At 35.7% G+C, this 17994-nt stretch overlaps 1 protein-coding gene across 17 annotated transcripts in view; it reads left to right on the top strand.

Moving 5' to 3' along the window:
* R3HDM1 (R3H domain containing 1) overlaps positions 1–17994 on the top strand; it is a 205344-nt gene that overhangs the window by 170155 nt on the left and 17195 nt on the right. For all 17 annotated transcript variants that reach the window (XM_049615699.1, XM_049615700.1, XM_049615695.1 and 14 more), the window contains one exon: positions 17511–17614. In XM_049615699.1, coding sequence (XP_049471656.1) covers positions 17511–17614 — 104 coding nt within the window. The remainder of the gene's footprint in view (positions 1–17510; positions 17615–17994) is intronic.

Here is a 17994-nt window from a genome sequence, read left to right as displayed (position 1 = left end):
TGGGGACTGAATTTATCCTCCTGCCTTAACTTAAAAGCCAGAAAAATTGGGGCACCTGGGTGGCTCAGTCAGTTACCCACCCGACTCTTGGTTTGAGCTCAGGTCATGATCTCGCAGTTTATGACTTGGAGCCCTCTGCACTGGCAGTGTGGAGCCTGTTTAGGGGGTTCTCTCTCTCTCTCCTCTCTCTGCCCCTCCCCGACTCGCACACTCTCTCTCAAAATAAGTAAATAAACTTAAAATATTTATATATACAAAGCAAGTTTTTTTCAGACAGTGAGGGACAATAAATCCTGAAAGAAGGAAAATAAAATGAGTCTCATCAGTGCCCCAGCTTGCTGCCTTGAGAGAGTTTCCTAGCCACTACTCAAGGAGGGGGGCCCAAGCAGTCTCTCTCTAAATTAAGGAGATGGAGGTAGGAGTGCAAGGTGGCTAAAGTTTACAGGGCAGAGTGCTGAAGAGAAGAGACTACCAAGAGAAGTCTGTGGAGATCTACAGAGGGACCCTTGGGAGTCTAATAGATTCCTGCCTAGTGCTTGTATGTACAAAATCCATCCAAGGCCAAGAGCAAGCAGGACAATCCCTGGAGCTCACACAAGGATGGGAATAGTTTATATTCCTACCAGCCGGAGTGTCAAAACCTTATTATATATGAGACATCGAGTAGAGGATCTAAAAGGACACTGTCTCACTAGTGGGGGAACATTAGACCTAGATTAAAGGCTGCTCTGGTCATGCCTAAAGAAAAGCAAGACTCAAAAGGATTAAATGATTTCTGGGTAACTTAACTGTGACTCAGGGCAAAGCTCAAAAATACTGTTTAAAAAATACAAGAATATCCAACACTCAACAAGATTAAAGTTAACAATGCCTGCCATCAAAAAAAAATTACCAAGTATGGAAAGAGGTAGGAAACTAAGGCCAATAATGAAGAGAAATATCAGCTAATTGAAACTGATTGCAAAACAATGTCAATATAAAAATCAGGGAAAAAAATGAATAGAACATCAGTGCTCCTAAAGGGGTCTAATACATATGTAATTGGCATCCTCAAAAGAGAGAAAAGGCTAGAACAAAAAAGTATTTGAATATGTAATGGCTGAAATTTTTTTTAATCTAATGAAAATTATAAACCCACAGTTCCAAAAAAAAGTTCAGTGATCCCCAAGCAAAAGAAACATAAAAGAAAAAAACTTCTAAAATAAGTGGTAAAGAGAAAATCATAAGACGAGCCAGAGAAAAAAAGACATTACATAAAAGGAAACAAAGGTAAGAATGGCAGCAGACTTCCTGCTAGAAACCATACACGCCAGAAGTCAGTACCACAACATCTGTATTTGAAGTAGTGAAAGAAAAAAATCTAGAATTATACCAGTAAATTTATCTTTTAGAAACAAAGCTGAAATGAAGACAATTTCAAATGTACAAAAACTGAATTAATCACCAACTGACCTGCATCACAAGAATTGTTAAAGGAAGTCTTTCAGACAGAAAGAAAATTATGTCTGATGGAAACTGGCCCCTGTACAAAAGAATAAAAATAAAAAGTCAACCAGTATACTGGCTCAAAAAGTTGAGTATCTTAGAACCATGTAGAGAATATATCAAGAATTCTCAAACCCTGGTTAAAACAAAAACACACCTTGGGAAAGTTTGTTTAAAAAGTTAAACTTAAACCTACTCTGTGACCCAACTATTCCACTTCTAGGTATTTAACCAAGAGAAATGAAAACTGGAACCAACCCAAATGTCCAGCAACAACTGAATGGATAAACAATTTGTGTTACATTCATCAATGGCATATTACTTAGCAATAAAAAGAATGAACTATTGATATATACAACATGGATGAATTTCATAATTATCCTGAGTGGAGAAAAGCCAGACAAAGGTATATACCATATGATTCCCTATATATGAAACTCTAGAAAATGCAGCCTAATCTCTTGCGCGAAAGCATGTCAGTGTTTGCGCAGGGTACAGTTAAGGGGGAGTTAGTTGATGGGGAAGAAAGGAAGGAGGAACTACAAATGGGCAGAATGCAACTTCTGGGGTTAGTGATGGTTTCAGGGTATACATATGTCACAACTCTTCAAATAATACCCATAATGCACAGTTTATTTTCCATCAGTTATATCTCCTTAAAGCTGTAAAAAATGATCTTCGTCTCCTTTGCTAATAGTTTGAGCAAAGACCAGTTTTATTTAAAATGAAGAGAAAAGCTGCAAAACTAACAAACCTTTAAAAACAAGTATTTTTAAGGAAAAATGTATACCACAGGGCATTTAACAGAGGCATAAAAGTCATTTTTAAAAGCTTTTAAAGAGGTAAATGCCTGAAAATAATTCCAACAATATAGGTGCAAAACCTTTATGCAGAAAACAAACATGGTGAGAAACTAAACATCTTTGATGTTGAAGATGTGCACACCCTTTGGTTTAGCAGTTTTGCTACTAGGTTGATAACCTTAAAAAAGAAGTCAGTAGTGTCCCAAAACCCAAATATGATTCACAAGCTAAGAATGGTTTTTAAATTTTTAAAGAATCATTTTAAAAAACAAGAATAAGCAATGGAGGCCACATATCCCACAGAGCCTAAATATGTATACTAGCTATTCCTTTACAGAAAAAATTTTCCAGCCTCTACCTTAAAACCTTAACAGATGTGTATCAGAGACCTGTACATGAATGTTTGTAGCAGCCACCCAAATAGAATGGATAAATGTTTTGTTGTGTATCCATTCAGAGCACAACTATGCAACAATTTGAGGTGTATGTGGGGCTAAGGTATGGGGACTTCTAAGATATTAAGTGATATTTTGTATCTGTATTCGAATGGCAGTTAATTTTACAATTCTTTGAACTGTGTAACATATTTTTGGACACTCATATATATATTTCAAACCCCCTAAAAAGTAAGAAAAGCAGTTGAAGATAGATTTAACTATGGGGGAAGGCTTTAAGAGATAAAAGCCAAATGAATGAGAGGAGAGGAAATCGAGACTACTTTTGAGGAGAATTGCTTTCATAAAAGGGAACATTGAATTGAGATAGTACATGGGAGGGGAAAGGAGGTCAAGAGAGAATGTCTTTTCTTGGTTGGAAAAAGAAGTGTTTGTATATTGAAGGGAAAGACAGTAGAAAGATATGCCTCTGCAGGATGAAGAGGGGGACTTGTAAGGTCCCCAAGGAGGGGGAGAGCCAGCGTTCAAAGGGAAGTACGTTAGCCTTAGGTAAGAGTGCAGAGGATTCACATATGGTAAATAGAGGAAAAGCAAAGTACATAAGTTAGATTTTTGGTAGAGGGATAGGTGCGGAAATGGGTTTATGGAAATTCTTTTCACATAGCTTTTTCTTTTTTTCTACTGACTTAGGATTTAAGGTAAGAAGTACATTATCAAAACATAGATGAATATTGGAAAGTTTTTTAATGTAAAGATCCAGTACAGTTACATTAAGACAGATTTCAGAAGGAAAGCAGCAAGATGTGGGGAAATGTTACAAGTATGTCTGATAAAAGCTTATTATATAACATGCTTTTACCACTTCTATACTAGAGTAAGAACAGTGAGACTCAACAAACAATTCATGGAGATAAATAGTTTACTCATTTCACAGAAACTAATAGTAAATTACCACATGAGAATATGTTTACTCACCAGCAATCTAAGAAATGAGAATTAAAGCAACTTTAACAAAAATGGAAGATAAGACAGTTAAAGTATTCTGCAAAGAGACAGACTTTGCTGGTTGCTAGGCATATGAAAAGCCCACTTTTCTATAAATCAGTCTGATGACATTTAGCAGAACACAAAAATGGTGTACTTTTTTATTCTGTAACTATATCTCTAAAAGTCTACCACATATTTAATCCACTCCCAAAATTAAAATTGCTGCAAAACAAGTTTACAACAGTGCTGTTAATAGGAAAATCTAACAAAAAAGATCCAGAAGAGTATGTGGAGCATAGAGAGCATAGTCAGTTGTATTTTAACATCATATGCTCACAGGTAGCTACACTTATGGTGAACATAGCATAACATATAGAGAAGGTATATATCTGAAACTAATGTAACATTGTGAAGTATACCTCAGTTTTGAAAGTTTTTTTTTAAGTCCACAGAAATATTGAATAACCTTTGAATAGTTTTTTTTTTTTTTTTTTTAATTTTTAAATGTTTATTGTTGAGAGAGAGAGCATGGGCAGGGGAGGGAGAGAGAGGGAGACACAAAATCCAAAGTAGGCTCCAGGCTCTGAGCTGTCAGCACAGAGCCTGATGCAGGACTCAACCTCACAAGCCATGAGATCATGACCTGAGCCGAAGTAGGACACTTAACCAGCTGAGCCGCCCAGGCGCCCCAACTTTTGAATAAAATATCACTTTCCTAAATTTATGCTGGGCTAATTAAGTTTGGTTTACATTTATAATGAAATTTGCTTAGTTTGGCACACATGTTAAGTCAGACATTGGGACTAAAGGGTTTCAAAGTGTTCTGTGTTAACCACTTCAGTTTTTTTAATTCAGAAACATTAAATGTTTGATACTCAGGCTATCACAGTCCCCAAATGGATTATGTTGACTAATTACAGCATTTTTGGGGAACACAGCCATGCATACTAAGTGATAAGTTCAGGCAGTTTTCTTAACTACATTGGCAATAAGACATCAGATAGTTTAAAAAGGCAGAAAACCAAATGACTTCCTAGCACACCTTGCCAACTGTTCATAAATTTTCAAAGATAGTATCTTTAGTAGCCCCTAAAAGCTGTTACCATATGTGGGGCTTGCTTTTCAAATGAGCTAATTACTGCTTGAGAAGAATACACTTAGTCTTTGTCTCCCATCAAAAAAGTAGTTATATGAAATAAATCATGATGTTTGCAAAATCATAAAGATAAGATGATGACAATAACATTTTTGTTTAGAATTTCCAGGGTTATTTTAAGTCATCAACCTTCTTGTGGGCAACTTCATGTGATATAACTTCTTTGTGAATACCTTTTATATATACACCATTTTTGTTCATTCTGCCATTTCCTTTATCTTATTTGCAACAGTATTATTGAGATAAAATTCACCTACTATACAATTCACCTACTCAAAGTGTACTTTTTAGTATATTCACAAATATGCAACTGTCACCACAATCAATTTTAGAACATTTTCATCTCCTCAGAAAAAAACCCTAAGGTGGAAAAAAAGCAATTTTTATCAACAAATCAATGGATAAACAAAATGTGGGTTGTATAGGATATCACCCTTAAAAGGAGGGAAATTATGACATGCTACATCATGGATGAATCTTAAGGACCTTATGCTGTATGAAATAAGCCAGTTACAAAGGGACAAGTGTTGTATGATTCCACTTATATGAGGTGCCTAGAGTAGTCATACTCATAGAAACAGTAGAATGGTGGTTGCCAGGGGCTGGGGAAAGAAAGAGTGGGGAGCTGGTATTTATGGAATACAGTTTGGATTTTGCAAGATGAAAAGAGTTCTGGAGATGGACAGTGGTAATGATTGTACAATAACGTGAATGTACTTAATGGCACTGAACTATACACTAAAAAATGATTAAAATGGTGAATTGTAAGTCACATGTATTTTACCAAAATTAAATGTTTTAATGTGAATAGACTGATGAAAATAACAAGGAAAGAAACCATACTCTTTAGCTGTCACCTTCTGACTCCATCACCACCATCATCTCCCAGCCGCTAATTTACTTTCTATCTCTATAGATTTCCCTGTTATAGATATTTCATATGAATGGCATCATAGGTAGTCTTTTGTGATTAGCTGCTTTCACTCAGCGTAATGTTTTTAAGGCTCATCCATGTTAGCATTGTATCAGTAGTTCACTACTTTTTACAGCTGAATAATAAGACTCCTGTTCCATTGTATAGATCTACCACATTGTGTTATCCATTTGTCAACTGATGGACATTTGGTTGGTTCCACACAGTACTGCTGAAAGCATTAGTTGGTACATCTTGTTAAGTTTATTTATTTAAGTAATCTCTACACCCATCCAGGGGCTCGAACTCACAACCCCAAGATCAAGAGTTGCATGTTCTACCAACTGAGTTGGCCACATGCCCCTAGTTAATAAGTTTTATGTGAGCATATGTTTCGTTTCTCCTAGGTGTATACCTAGGAATGGAATCACTGTATCATATGGTGACTTTGTTTAATCATTTGAAGAACTGTCAGACTTTTCTAAAGCAGCCACACCATTTTACATTCCCATAAGCATTGTCTGGGTGATTTAATTTCCCTGCATCCTTGCCAACACTTGTTAATTATTTGACTTGTTTATTATAGCCATTCTAGTAATGTCTCATTGTGATTTGGGATTTTGATATCCCTGATGACTAATGATATTGAATATCTTTTCATGTGCTTATTAGCCATTTTTATATCTTCCTTGGAAAATGTCTATTAAGATCCTTTGCCCAATATAATTGTGTTATGTGTCTTTTTATTATTGAATTGTAAGAGTTCTTCCTGTATTCTGATACAAGGTCCCTTAATATATCTATGACTTGGAAGTATTTTCTCCCATTTTGTGAGGTATGTATTCATTTTATTTTTACAGCCCTTTCAAATACAAAAGTTTATTTTGATGAAGTTCAGTTTATCTATTTTATTTTGTTGTTCATGCTTTTGGTGTCATATCAAATAATTCATTACCAACTCCAAGATCTCAAAGATTCATGTCTGGATTTTCTTCTAAAAATTTTATAGCTTTAGCTCTAACGTTTAAATCATTGATCCATTTTTAGTTAATTTTTTTATTACAGTCTTTTTGCACATGGTGAGTAAGTTGCCCCAGTACCATTTGTTGAAAAGACTATTCTCCCATTGAATGGGTTTATCAAAAATCAGATGATCATTGGTGCTTCTGGATGGCTCATCCACTTGAGCTGACTCTTGATTTCAGCTCAGGTTATGAGATCGGGCTCTGTGCTAAGCATAGAGCCTGCTTGGGAATCTCTCTGCTCCCTCCCCCCACTCATGTGTGCACTAAATAAATAATCAAGTGATCGTAGGTGTCTGAGCATATTTCTCAATACTTGTCTATTAATCTATATGTCTGTCCTGTGCCAGTGTCATACTGTTTTGATGAAAGTTTGAAATTGAGATATGTGAGTCCTCCAACTTTGATCTTTTATCAGGATTGTTTTGGCTTCTCTGGGTCTTTTGCAATTTTATATGAATTTACAGTTTGTCAGCGTTCACAAAGAAGTCAATTAGGATTCTGATGTGAATTGTGTTAAATCTGTAGATTAATTTGGAGTATTGGCATCTTAAGTATGTTGTCTTCCATTCCATGAACATGGGATGTTTTCCAATTATTTAGATATTTTATTTCTTTCAACACTTTCTGTAGTTTTCAGAGTTAATGCTATATTTCTTTTATTAAATTTATACCTAAGTATTTCATCTTTTTTAATGATACTGTAAATAGAATTGTTTTAATTTTATTTAGATATTCATTGGAAATGTATAGAAATACAGTTTATTTTTGTATATGTTGTATTTTGTATATATTTGTATTTTGTATTTATGTTGTATCCTATAGCATTGTGAACTCATTTTACTAGTTATTATACTTCTTTAGTGAATTTTTTAGGATTTTCCATATACAAGATCATGCCATCTGTGATGATATAGTTTTGCTTCTTTTTCAATCTGGATACCTTTTGTTTTATTTTCTTACCTGATTTCTCTGGCTAGAACCTCAGTACAACATATAGTGAGAGCAGACATCCTTGTTCATGGTTTTAGCAGGAGAGCACCCAGTCTTCCACCTTAAGTATGATGTTAGCTGTGGGTTTTTCATAAATACTCTATATCAAGTTGAGAAAATTCTTTTCTGTTCCTAGTCTGTTGAATATTTTTATTATGTAAGAGTATTAGATTTTGTCATATGTTTTCTGCACCTATTGAGATGATCATGTGATTCTTGGTTTTTATTCTGTTGATAGGATATATTACATTAATGGATTTTACTGAGTCTTGGTGTATAATTATTTTCATGGGTTGCTGGGTTCACTCTGCTAGTATATTAAGGACTTTGGCATCTATATTCACAAGAAATACTGGTCTCTTGTTTTTGATACCTTTGTCTGATTTTAGTATTGGGGTAATATTAGCTTCATAGAGTGAGTTGGGAAGTAGTCTCTTCTATTTTTTGGAAGATTTTATGAAGAGTTGTTGTTAATTCTTTATATGTTTGAGAGAACTCATTGATGGAGGTTTCTGTGCTGAAGTTTTTGTGTGTGAGGTTTTTTTGATTACTACTTTGGTCTCTTCATTTGTTTTAGGTCTAGTGCAGAGTTGGTGGTATAGTGGTGAGCATAGCTGCCTTTCTTTTGTTTTAGGTCTATTTGGGTTATATCTCCTTGAATCCATTTTGGTAGTTCTCTCTTTCTGGGAAGTCGATCTAATCTGTTGGTATACAGTTTTTCATAGTGTTCATTTATTACCCTTTTGATTCTTGTACATTCAGTAGTAATCTCCCCTATTTATTTCTGATCCTAATAATTTAAGTTTTCTCTCTCTTATTTTCTTGGTCAATCTAACAAAAAGTTTGTCAGTTTTTTTAGGTCTTTTTAGTGAACCATATTTAGGGTTTGATTTTTTTTCCTGTTTTTCTATTCTGTATTTTATTTATTTACATTGCAATCTTTATTACTTACTTTCTTCCACTTGCTTTAGGTTTGGTTTGCTCTTCCTTTCCCACCCCTGTGTCTTAAGATGGAAATGAAGGTTTCTGATTTGAGAACATTCTTCTTTCTTGAAATAGGCATTTATAGCTCTGAGTTTCCCTCAGGCACTGCTTTAGTTGCCTCTTTTACTAAGTTGTGTCTTCATTGTCATGTGTCTTATGGTTACCCTTTTGATTTCTTCTTTGACCCATTGATAATTTAGGATTGTGTTGTTTAATTTTCACTTAATTTGTATATGTCCCAAATGTTTTCCTATTGATTTCTAATCTCAGTCCATTATGATTAGAGAACATACTTGTATTATTTCTATCCTTTTAAATTTACTGAGTTGTTTCATACCGTAGCATATGGTTTGTCCTACAGAATGTTCCATATGCACTTTAAAATTATTGTGTATTCTATTGTTATTTAAAATTTTAATGTTTACTTATTTTTGAGAGACAGAGCGTGAGTGGGGGAGGGGCAGAAAGAGAGGGAGACACAGAATCTGAAGCAGGCTCCAGGTTCTGAGCTGTCAGCACAGAGCCCAACAAGGGGCTCGAACCCGCAAACCACAGGATCATGACCTAAGCCAAAGTCAGATGCTTAACCGACTGAGCCACCCAGGCACCTTTCTATTACTATTGAATGGAGGGTTCTATAGATGTCTTTTAGGGCTGGTTGGTTTATAGTGTGGTCAAAGTCTTCTATTTTCTTGTTAATCTTCTTTGTTACCATTTTATCCATTATTGAAAGTGGATTTTACAGTCTTTACCTGTTACTATGGATTGTCTATTTCTCCCTTCATTTCTATCAGTGTTTGTTTCATGTATTTTGTGCTTCTTTATTAGGGGCTGATATGTTTATAACTTATATTTTCCTGACTTGCACTTTTTCATTATGAAATGCTTTATCTCTCAAAATATTTTTTATTAATGCAAAGTCACTTTAGCTTTCTCATGGTCACTGTTTGCATGATGTATCTTTTCCCATCCTTTTATTCCTGTATGTCTCCTATAGACAGTGTATATTTGAATCAGCTTTTTAGTCTTCTGACACTCTGTCTTTTGACTGAATTGTGTAATCTGTTCACATTTAATGTTACTGATATAGTTGGCTTATGTCTACCATTTTGTGCTTTTTTTTTCTTTCTTATGTGTTTTTCTATTTTTTTCTTTATTTCTGCTCTTTCTGCTTTCTTTTTCTTTTTTTTAATTTTTTTTAAACGTTTATTCATTTTTGAGAGACAGAGTATGAGTGGGGAAGGGGCAGAGAGAGAGGGAGGCCCAGAATCCAAAGCAAGCTCCAGGCTCTGAGCTGTCAGCACAGAGCCCGACACGGGGCTCGAACCCACAAACTGCGAGATCATGACCTGAGCAGAAGTCGGATGCTCAACCGACTGAGCCACACAGGCGCCCCTGCTCTTTCTGCTTTCTGTTACATTAAGTGAATATTTCCTACGTGACATTTTAATTTCTTCAATGTTTTTTACTTTTTTTGAGTATTTTTAGTCAGTTTTATAGGATTTACCATATACATCTTAATCCAAATGTGCTTCTTACTTATAGTAGCTTAATTGTAGCATCATATAGAAAAAAGTACCTGTTATAATTAGTACCTTACCATCTATAGGCAGTACAGCTTTGCTCCCACCTATTTCCTTTGTGCTATTTTTGGCAAATATATTACATTTATATATGCTATGGGCCAAACATTACATTATATATATATTGTTTTATATAGTTGATTTTTAAATCAATTAGAAGAAAGGAAGTCAAGCATGCTGCTCTTGGTTTCGGGATTGTAAGTTTGAGCCCCACATTGGATGTAAGATATTACTTAAAAATAGAATCTTTTTTTAAAAATAAGAAATTATGCTATTCTAGCATCCCATCTTTTGAAATTATACTTAAAGATTTTATGAAGCTATTTGGGGAACAGAATGCATGTTCTTTAGTTATCCCATAGGTGTATCAGCATCATCCTCGGTGTCAATGGCAACATTATGGTGTCAGTCTAGGAGCAGACTTAATAAGTAGCTAAATTACTACCAGAAAGAGCAGCTTACAATCAATATAATAAAGCTAAAATTATTGTTTGGCAGATGTTTTCTGCCACTTCACTGAGCTTCTAAAGTGATGTATCCAACAGGTCCAGTAACACAGCTGCTTAATGATAGCTAGTTCATCCTAGTGGGTCAGCCAAAATATCGTCCTTCTCAAAACCAGTCATTCTCCCAAGAACACCAGAGATATATTTATGGTTGATTGTGTTTGATAATAGCTGCCCTTACAGTGCTCAAGCCAGAGGCATCTTTTATCTGAAATATGATAGTGGATTTTGGCTCTCCTACCAGTACTTGGAAAATTCAAAGTTCATATTTGAGGAAAATGTTAGCCCTTAACTGCAGGCACATTTGCAGCTTACCTGTTTATCTAATGGGAAATAATCCTCTCTTAAGGCCAGTTTTTCACCCAAGGCTCTCAGTTTCCAAGTAAAATATGAACTGTATCTCATATCAAGACTGGATTCTTCTATAATTAACTACATGCTTTAAATTCATCATAGAATATAGTTATGTGTGTAATCCAGGACCTTCCAGAGGCTTAAATGCTTCCTTCTTTTATCAGCCTGATAGACCATACAACTGGTCCTCTGGGATCCCATTTTGTCTTAGCTACCAGGAAGCACAAAGCTAGATTCAGTGCTCAGTGAAAGCCACAATTTTATCTCAGGTGGCATTATCCCATCTTTGTTTTGTGTTTTAAGTATTTTCTTTATTTCTTAGTCTGTTGAGCTTTTAGAAATATTTTACATTTGGGAATAGGTGAGCTATAAACGAGTATTTGTATAAATATGAACATTTAACCAGAAAGCTAAGGAAAATTGGCCATTTGTATTTAAGGAAAAACCTAAAATATTATACAGTAAGTATTTTTATTTTACATTTATTTTTATTAATTGAGCATATAGTTTGGTCAGATTCTAATTAGTTGAGAGTTTTATTTATATTGTCCTAAATAGGTAGTATCATCACAAAAGTATGTAAGCTAGAAATCACCTTGACTTGCAGAAAGGTTGTAAGGCAGAAAGCTAATAGTTTCTTCTAGAGACAACAAGTTCAGCTGAGTAGCTGACCCTCAAATGAATTGAAGGTTTGTGTTGCACAGGATCAGTATAACTACCTCCAGATGGCTGTGCTCTGACATCTGCTGAGGAGTTCTGAAGGAGATTCAGATCATTCATTGAAATTAAATCCCAAAAACAACATTTAAAAGTCAAACTTTTCAGGCAGTTTTCATAGGATATTTTTAGTGTTTATTTTTTATACTTGCAAAATGTACTCATATTCATGCCTTTTTGGAAAATACCAAATAATATAAATTGTCAAGAATCAGCTGTATTCCCACAACCCTAAGCTGTCCATTGTTGTCATGTTCATGTTTTCCTCTCAGTCTCTTTTTTCTTTTTCTTTTCCTATATTTTGAAAAGAACATTTAGGTCGTATTCATTTGTTTTGGTGTATAGAACCATTTAGTGAGCATTTTGAATTTCTTTCTTGGCATAGAGTCCTTAGAGAGGAATTAATAGGTCAAAAGATACATCTTTTCTTAAGAACCTTAGTACATTTTGACAAAATCTTCCTTTGATTTACAATCCTTGTAGGTACTAACTTGTTTTTGTTGTTTTCGTGTTTCATAAGAAGAGACATTTTAATTTGGTTCTTTGATCGTTAGTAAAAATGTACATTTTTTACATTTCACTGTATTTTGAATTATTTGGCCAAGTCTTTCATCATAGTTTGATAAGGTAAGTATTAATCACACATTTAGTAATGAGAGAGCTGAAGTTCAAAGATATACTACAAGTAAATGGAATTTGAACTCAAACTCATCCTGCCTTCTGACACCCAAATCCATGGTTCTTTTCACTGTATCAAGTATTAAATGTTAAAAGTCATTAAATAGATAGCAGTGTGAGGCGCCTGGGTGGCTCAGTCAGTTGAGTGCCTGTCTGACTCTTGATTTTGTCTCAGGTCATGATCCCAGGGTCGTGGGATTGAGTGCCGCAGGCAGGCTGTACACTGAGCATGGAGCCTGCTTAAGATTCTCTCTCTCCCTTTCTCCCTCTACACCTCCCCCACTCATGCACATGCGCTCTCTCTCTCTCTCAAATAAAAAAAATAAAAAGATAAAGGGGCTCCTGGGTTGGGTGGTCAGTAGGTTAAGCGTCTGACTTTGGCTTAGGTCATGATCTCACAGTTTGTGAGTTGGAGCCCTGCATTGGGCTCTGTGCTGACAGCTCGGAGCCTGAAGCCGGCTTCGGATTCTGTGTCTCCCTCTGTGTCTGCTCTTCTCGTGCTCATGCTCTGTCTCTCCTTCAAAAATAAACATTAAAAAAAAAAAGTTTTTTAAGATAGTAATGTAACATCACTTGAATTTTCACGAATATGTAGTGAGTATATCTTAATAACAAGTATTAGTTTCCACTCACAATGTATCAAATAGATTACCATGATCTAATCAAAAGCATCAGGGGTAACCCCTTAAAGGGCCATTTTCACCCATTTATAAAGGGTTTTATGACATTCTTAAAAATTCTTCACACTTTGGTAGACTACAGTAGGTTTTGGGTTTTAAAATATATATAATGTGGGGCGCCTGGGTGGCGCAGTCGGTTAAGCGTCCGACTTCAGCCAGGTCACGATCTCGCGGTCCGTGAGTTCGAGCCCCGCGTCAGGCTCTGGGCTGATGGCTCGGAGCCTGGAGCCTGTTTCCGATTCTGTGTCTCCCTCTCTCTCTGCCCCTCCCCCGTTCATGCTCTGTCTCTCTCTGTCCCAAAAATAAATAAGAAAAAAAAAAAAAAAAATATATATATATATATATATAATGTGTTTATCATTTTTTCCATCATAGCTTTGACTCCAAACTATAGTAAGAATGCAAAAACAAATGACTAGAAGAAAGAGGAATTTTTACCTCTTTCCATAGAGGTCTTACCTCAGTGGAATAACCATAGAACATGGTAGGAATAAGATTAACATTATAGAAAACCCACAAAAAAGAAACTTTTTGGATCCTTGTGTCATTTATCAATCTCCACTGATCCTGTAGAGCCAGTTTTGCAGCGGTTTGACTTGACCGTACCATAGAGTGGGAAGGGGCAGCTCCTTAAAAGTACAGCAAAGCAGTTGCTATAAGTGGTAAGGCCAGTTTTCATTGCAGTGAACTCTAGTACCTTTGAAAGTTGATATTATGTTTTAATTTACATTCATGGTTTTCAGGAAGTTTGGGACCAGATGGATTCATGGGATTGATGCTTTATTTTCCTATTCATTGGTAGAGTATGAAGTTCTGTAAGGACTAGACCTCATGTTTTACTTTGTCTTCCAAAGGAGAAATTTTTTGAAGTTGCTACAAAATGACTTTTCCTTTTTGATTATGTATCAATATTTATATTTTTTTAATTTTTTTTTTTATTTTTGAGAGAGAGAGAAAGCACGAGCACGAGTGGGGGAGGGGCAGAGAAAGAGGGAGACATAGAATCTGAAGCAAGCTCCAGGCTCTGACCCGTCAGCACAGAGCCCAGCGCGGGGCTCAAACCCACAAATGGTTAAAATCATGACCTGAGCCAAAGTCGGACGCTTAACCAGACTGAGCCACCCCAGAGCCCCATAAATATTTGTTTGTATTTTTTTTTTCAAGAGGATGAAGAGAAGGTGGCATCCCTTCCTTTTTTTTTTTTAAATTTTTTTTAATGTTTATTTATTTTTGAGAGAGAGAGAGAGAGAGAGACAGAATCTGAAGCAGCCTCCAGGCTCTGAGCTGTGAGCACAAAGCCTGATCTGGGGCTCGAGCTCAGGAGCCGCGAGGTCATGCCCTGAGCCAGAGTTGGACACGTAACCGACTGAGCCACCCAGGCGCCCCAATATTTGTTTGTGTTTTTTTTAATGTTTATTTATTTTTGAGACAGAGAGAGATAAAGTGTGAGCGGGGGAGGGGCAGAGAGAGAGGGAGACACAGAATCCGAAGCAGACTCCAGGCTCTGAGCTGTCAGCACAGAGCCTGACTCGGGGCTTGAACTAATGAACCATGAGATCATGACCTTAGCGGAAGTTGGATGCTTAACCAACTAAGCCACCCAGGCGCCCCTGTTTGTATTTTTAATGTGAGAATGGTGTTTAAAAAGCTGACTCCCCCCCCCCTTTTTTTTTTTTAGCGTGTTCTAGTTCTGCTTTTGTAGAAGACAAATTAGATGGTAATTGAAAATAGAGCATTTAAGAAATTTAAGAAAACTACTCATTGCCCAGTCTTTGTCCCTTAAAGTATCTTCATGTCTTTTGGGGGAGATTAGTCTTGGAACTCACTTTTATAATTCATTTACCTAAGGACCCACTATAGTGGCACTATAGTGCCCACAGAATGGCTGTCTGTGGTTTGGTAGTATGGGATGTATTGCTCATCTCCGTGACTTGAATATTCTCATCCCTGTTCTGGGTGGCTTCTTGTCATTCATGTGCCTCAGAACTTGGGTAAGCCATTAGAAGGTGCTTAGTGAACAAGATCAGGGTGAAGGATACTGCACAACCCAAGAGAATATTTATCCCAATTAGAACAGAATATAAAAAATCTTTCCACCTTTTGGTGAAACTTTCTATTCTCCCAGTAGCAGCATGTTTAGAAACCATGTCTTAAGCTGTGTTACTTCCACAGCTTAGCTAATACTCATATAATGCATCCCAATCATAGTTAACATCAGTTTCAGGAAGTACTGTTTTTACATTTTGTTATATGGTCCAGAATCACCTTTTGTGAAATCCTCTCTTTATATCCCTTTCTTTTCCCCTTTTTGTGAACCACAATGAGTTACTGCCACTAAAAAAAAAAAAAAAAAAAAAAAAAAAAACTTTTATGAATTTTTAGTAATTGGAGAATTAGAGAATCATTTTTAACTTTTTCTTACAGAAAATTTAAATGCATATAAATATAAAGTGCACTGAACCCCATGTACCCATAACTTCTATAGTACTCACCTGTTTTCATCTAAAGCTCTACTTCCTCTTTTTCCCTTATGATTTTGAAGTAAATTCAGGTATCATACCATTTCATTCATGATTATTTCAGTATAGGAATCCCTAAAAGATTTTTTTTTAAACCCACAGAACTACAATACAGATTCACATTAAAAATCTTAATAGTTAAGGAGGTGCTTGAGCAGCTCAGTCAGTTAAGTGTCTGACTCTTGATTTCAGCTCAGGTCATGATCTCATGGTTCATGAGTTCATGCCCCACATGGAGACTGCTTGAGATTCTCCCTCTTTCTCTGCCCCTCCCCTGCTCGCTCACTCACTCACTCTTTCTCTCTCTCTCTCTCTCTCTCTCTCTCTCTCAAATAAGTAAAGTTAAAAAATTTTTTTTTTTATTTTTAATAGTTAACTTCTTAATTGTATCAAATATCTAGTTGGTAATTATCATTCTAACTACCCTACAAATATTGCTTATGTTTTTACACATTTGTCTTTCTGAATGTCCCATAGTCTGGATTTTACTGATTGTGTCATCATGGTGTTTAACACGTCTCCCTATAGTCTTTATAATTCAGTAGTTGGATCTAACATATTTTTAATGCAAAAAGTTGTTAAAGCTAGATTAAGAAATTATACTCTCTAAGGAAAGTTTATTGAGTGATTAAAAAAGCCTGGTGGGGCGCCTGGGTGGCGCAGTCGGTTAAGCGTCCGACTTCAGCCAGGTCACGATCTCGCGGTCCGTGAGTTCGAGCCCCGCGTCAGGCTCTGGGCTGATGGCTCGGAGCCTGGAGCCTGTTTCCGATTCTGTGTCTCCCTCTCTCTCTGCCCCTCCCCCATTCATGCTCTGTCTCTCTCTGTCCCAAAAATAAATAAAAAACATTGAAAAAAAAAATTTTTTAAAAGCCTGGTAACTAATAGGGTTTTATATATAAATTAAGATTCTGCTTACGTGGGGGGCACCTAACTGGCTCAGTCAGTGTGCAAACTCAGAGCATACAACTCTTGATATCGAGTCATGAATTTGAGCCCCACATTGGGTGTAGAGATTACTTTAAAAAAAAAATGATTCTGATTACTTGAGAATTCTCAGAAAGAATTAATAGTATCACTTTACGATTTGAAATTATTTTCCTGAAAGAATTTGCCAAACAGAAAACTTTAAAGACATTTTGTGACAAATCCCATATTAGCTTGAGTCTCAAAAATTAACTTGAGAATTGCAGCAATAACTGAATAGTTTTATATCAACAGCCTCTATTTTTAATCAGTATTTATGTTACAATATGTCAGAATTATACTTTACTATTTCCTTTATTCTTAGTACATATTTTGAGCAATAAAACATTTTTTTCTGAGTCTCATAATTGTCAAACTGCATATTCTCTTTTCTAAAATACAGCTTAGGGAGACCCAAATAAATTACTTTTTCATTTTGTAAAAGCCATTTTTCTTCTTTTTTAAATAATTATTTGAACAAAAAAATCATATTTAGAATAAGTTGTAAAAGAATAAGAGCATTGAAATTTGGAGTGGTTTTAAAAAAAAATCAGTATTATTGTCATAAACATAAAGAGATTTTTTTATCCAAAAAGTACTTGTTTATGATTCATAGAGAATAGAAGTAGATTACACTTTTACCCCTAACCAATTTGAGGGAAAAAAAAAAAACTTAAATAAATGTATAGGATTGTTTCATTCAAAGAATCTTTACAACCATCTCCATCTCACTGTGCTGTGTTTTTGTGTTTGTTCAATTTTTCCCCCGTAGTTCATCAGTAGGTTACTTGCAACATCCAGGATCAGAACAAGTACAGTTTCCTCGAACTACTTCACCATGCAATTCCCAGCAGCTTCAAAGCCACCAGTGTGCAGGTATGAATATAATTGAAAGAAAAGGTAATGATTTGTCCATCTGAGAAATAATTAAATTAAGTTCCTGAGGCATTTCTAGAACAGGATTTCCAACTTCTGTGCTGTGATGTACCCAAAATATTAGGATGCCATGCAAACTCGGAGTTAATGGTTTCCATCCGCTTCTTCCTTTTCTAGTGTTACTACTACAACATTGCTGGCATGTTTGTCTTCTTCAGATTCTCCTTCCTTCCCTGCCTCATAAATATTGGTGTTCTCTGGAATTGTCTCCTTACTCTTGATACTCTTCCTAGGTGATTCACCCATCTCCTAGGGTTCAACAACTGCTTTTTTGCCAGCAACTCCCACATCTTATTTTGGCTGAGAAGAGGCCATATAGC

The sequence above is a fragment of the Panthera uncia genome, assembly GCF_023721935.1.
Source record: "Panthera uncia isolate 11264 chromosome C1 unlocalized genomic scaffold, Puncia_PCG_1.0 HiC_scaffold_3, whole genome shotgun sequence".
Taxonomy (NCBI): domain Eukaryota; kingdom Metazoa; phylum Chordata; class Mammalia; order Carnivora; family Felidae; genus Panthera; species Panthera uncia.
Note: the sequence above shows the minus strand (reverse complement) of the source record. Positions and strands in the feature narration are given on the sequence as shown.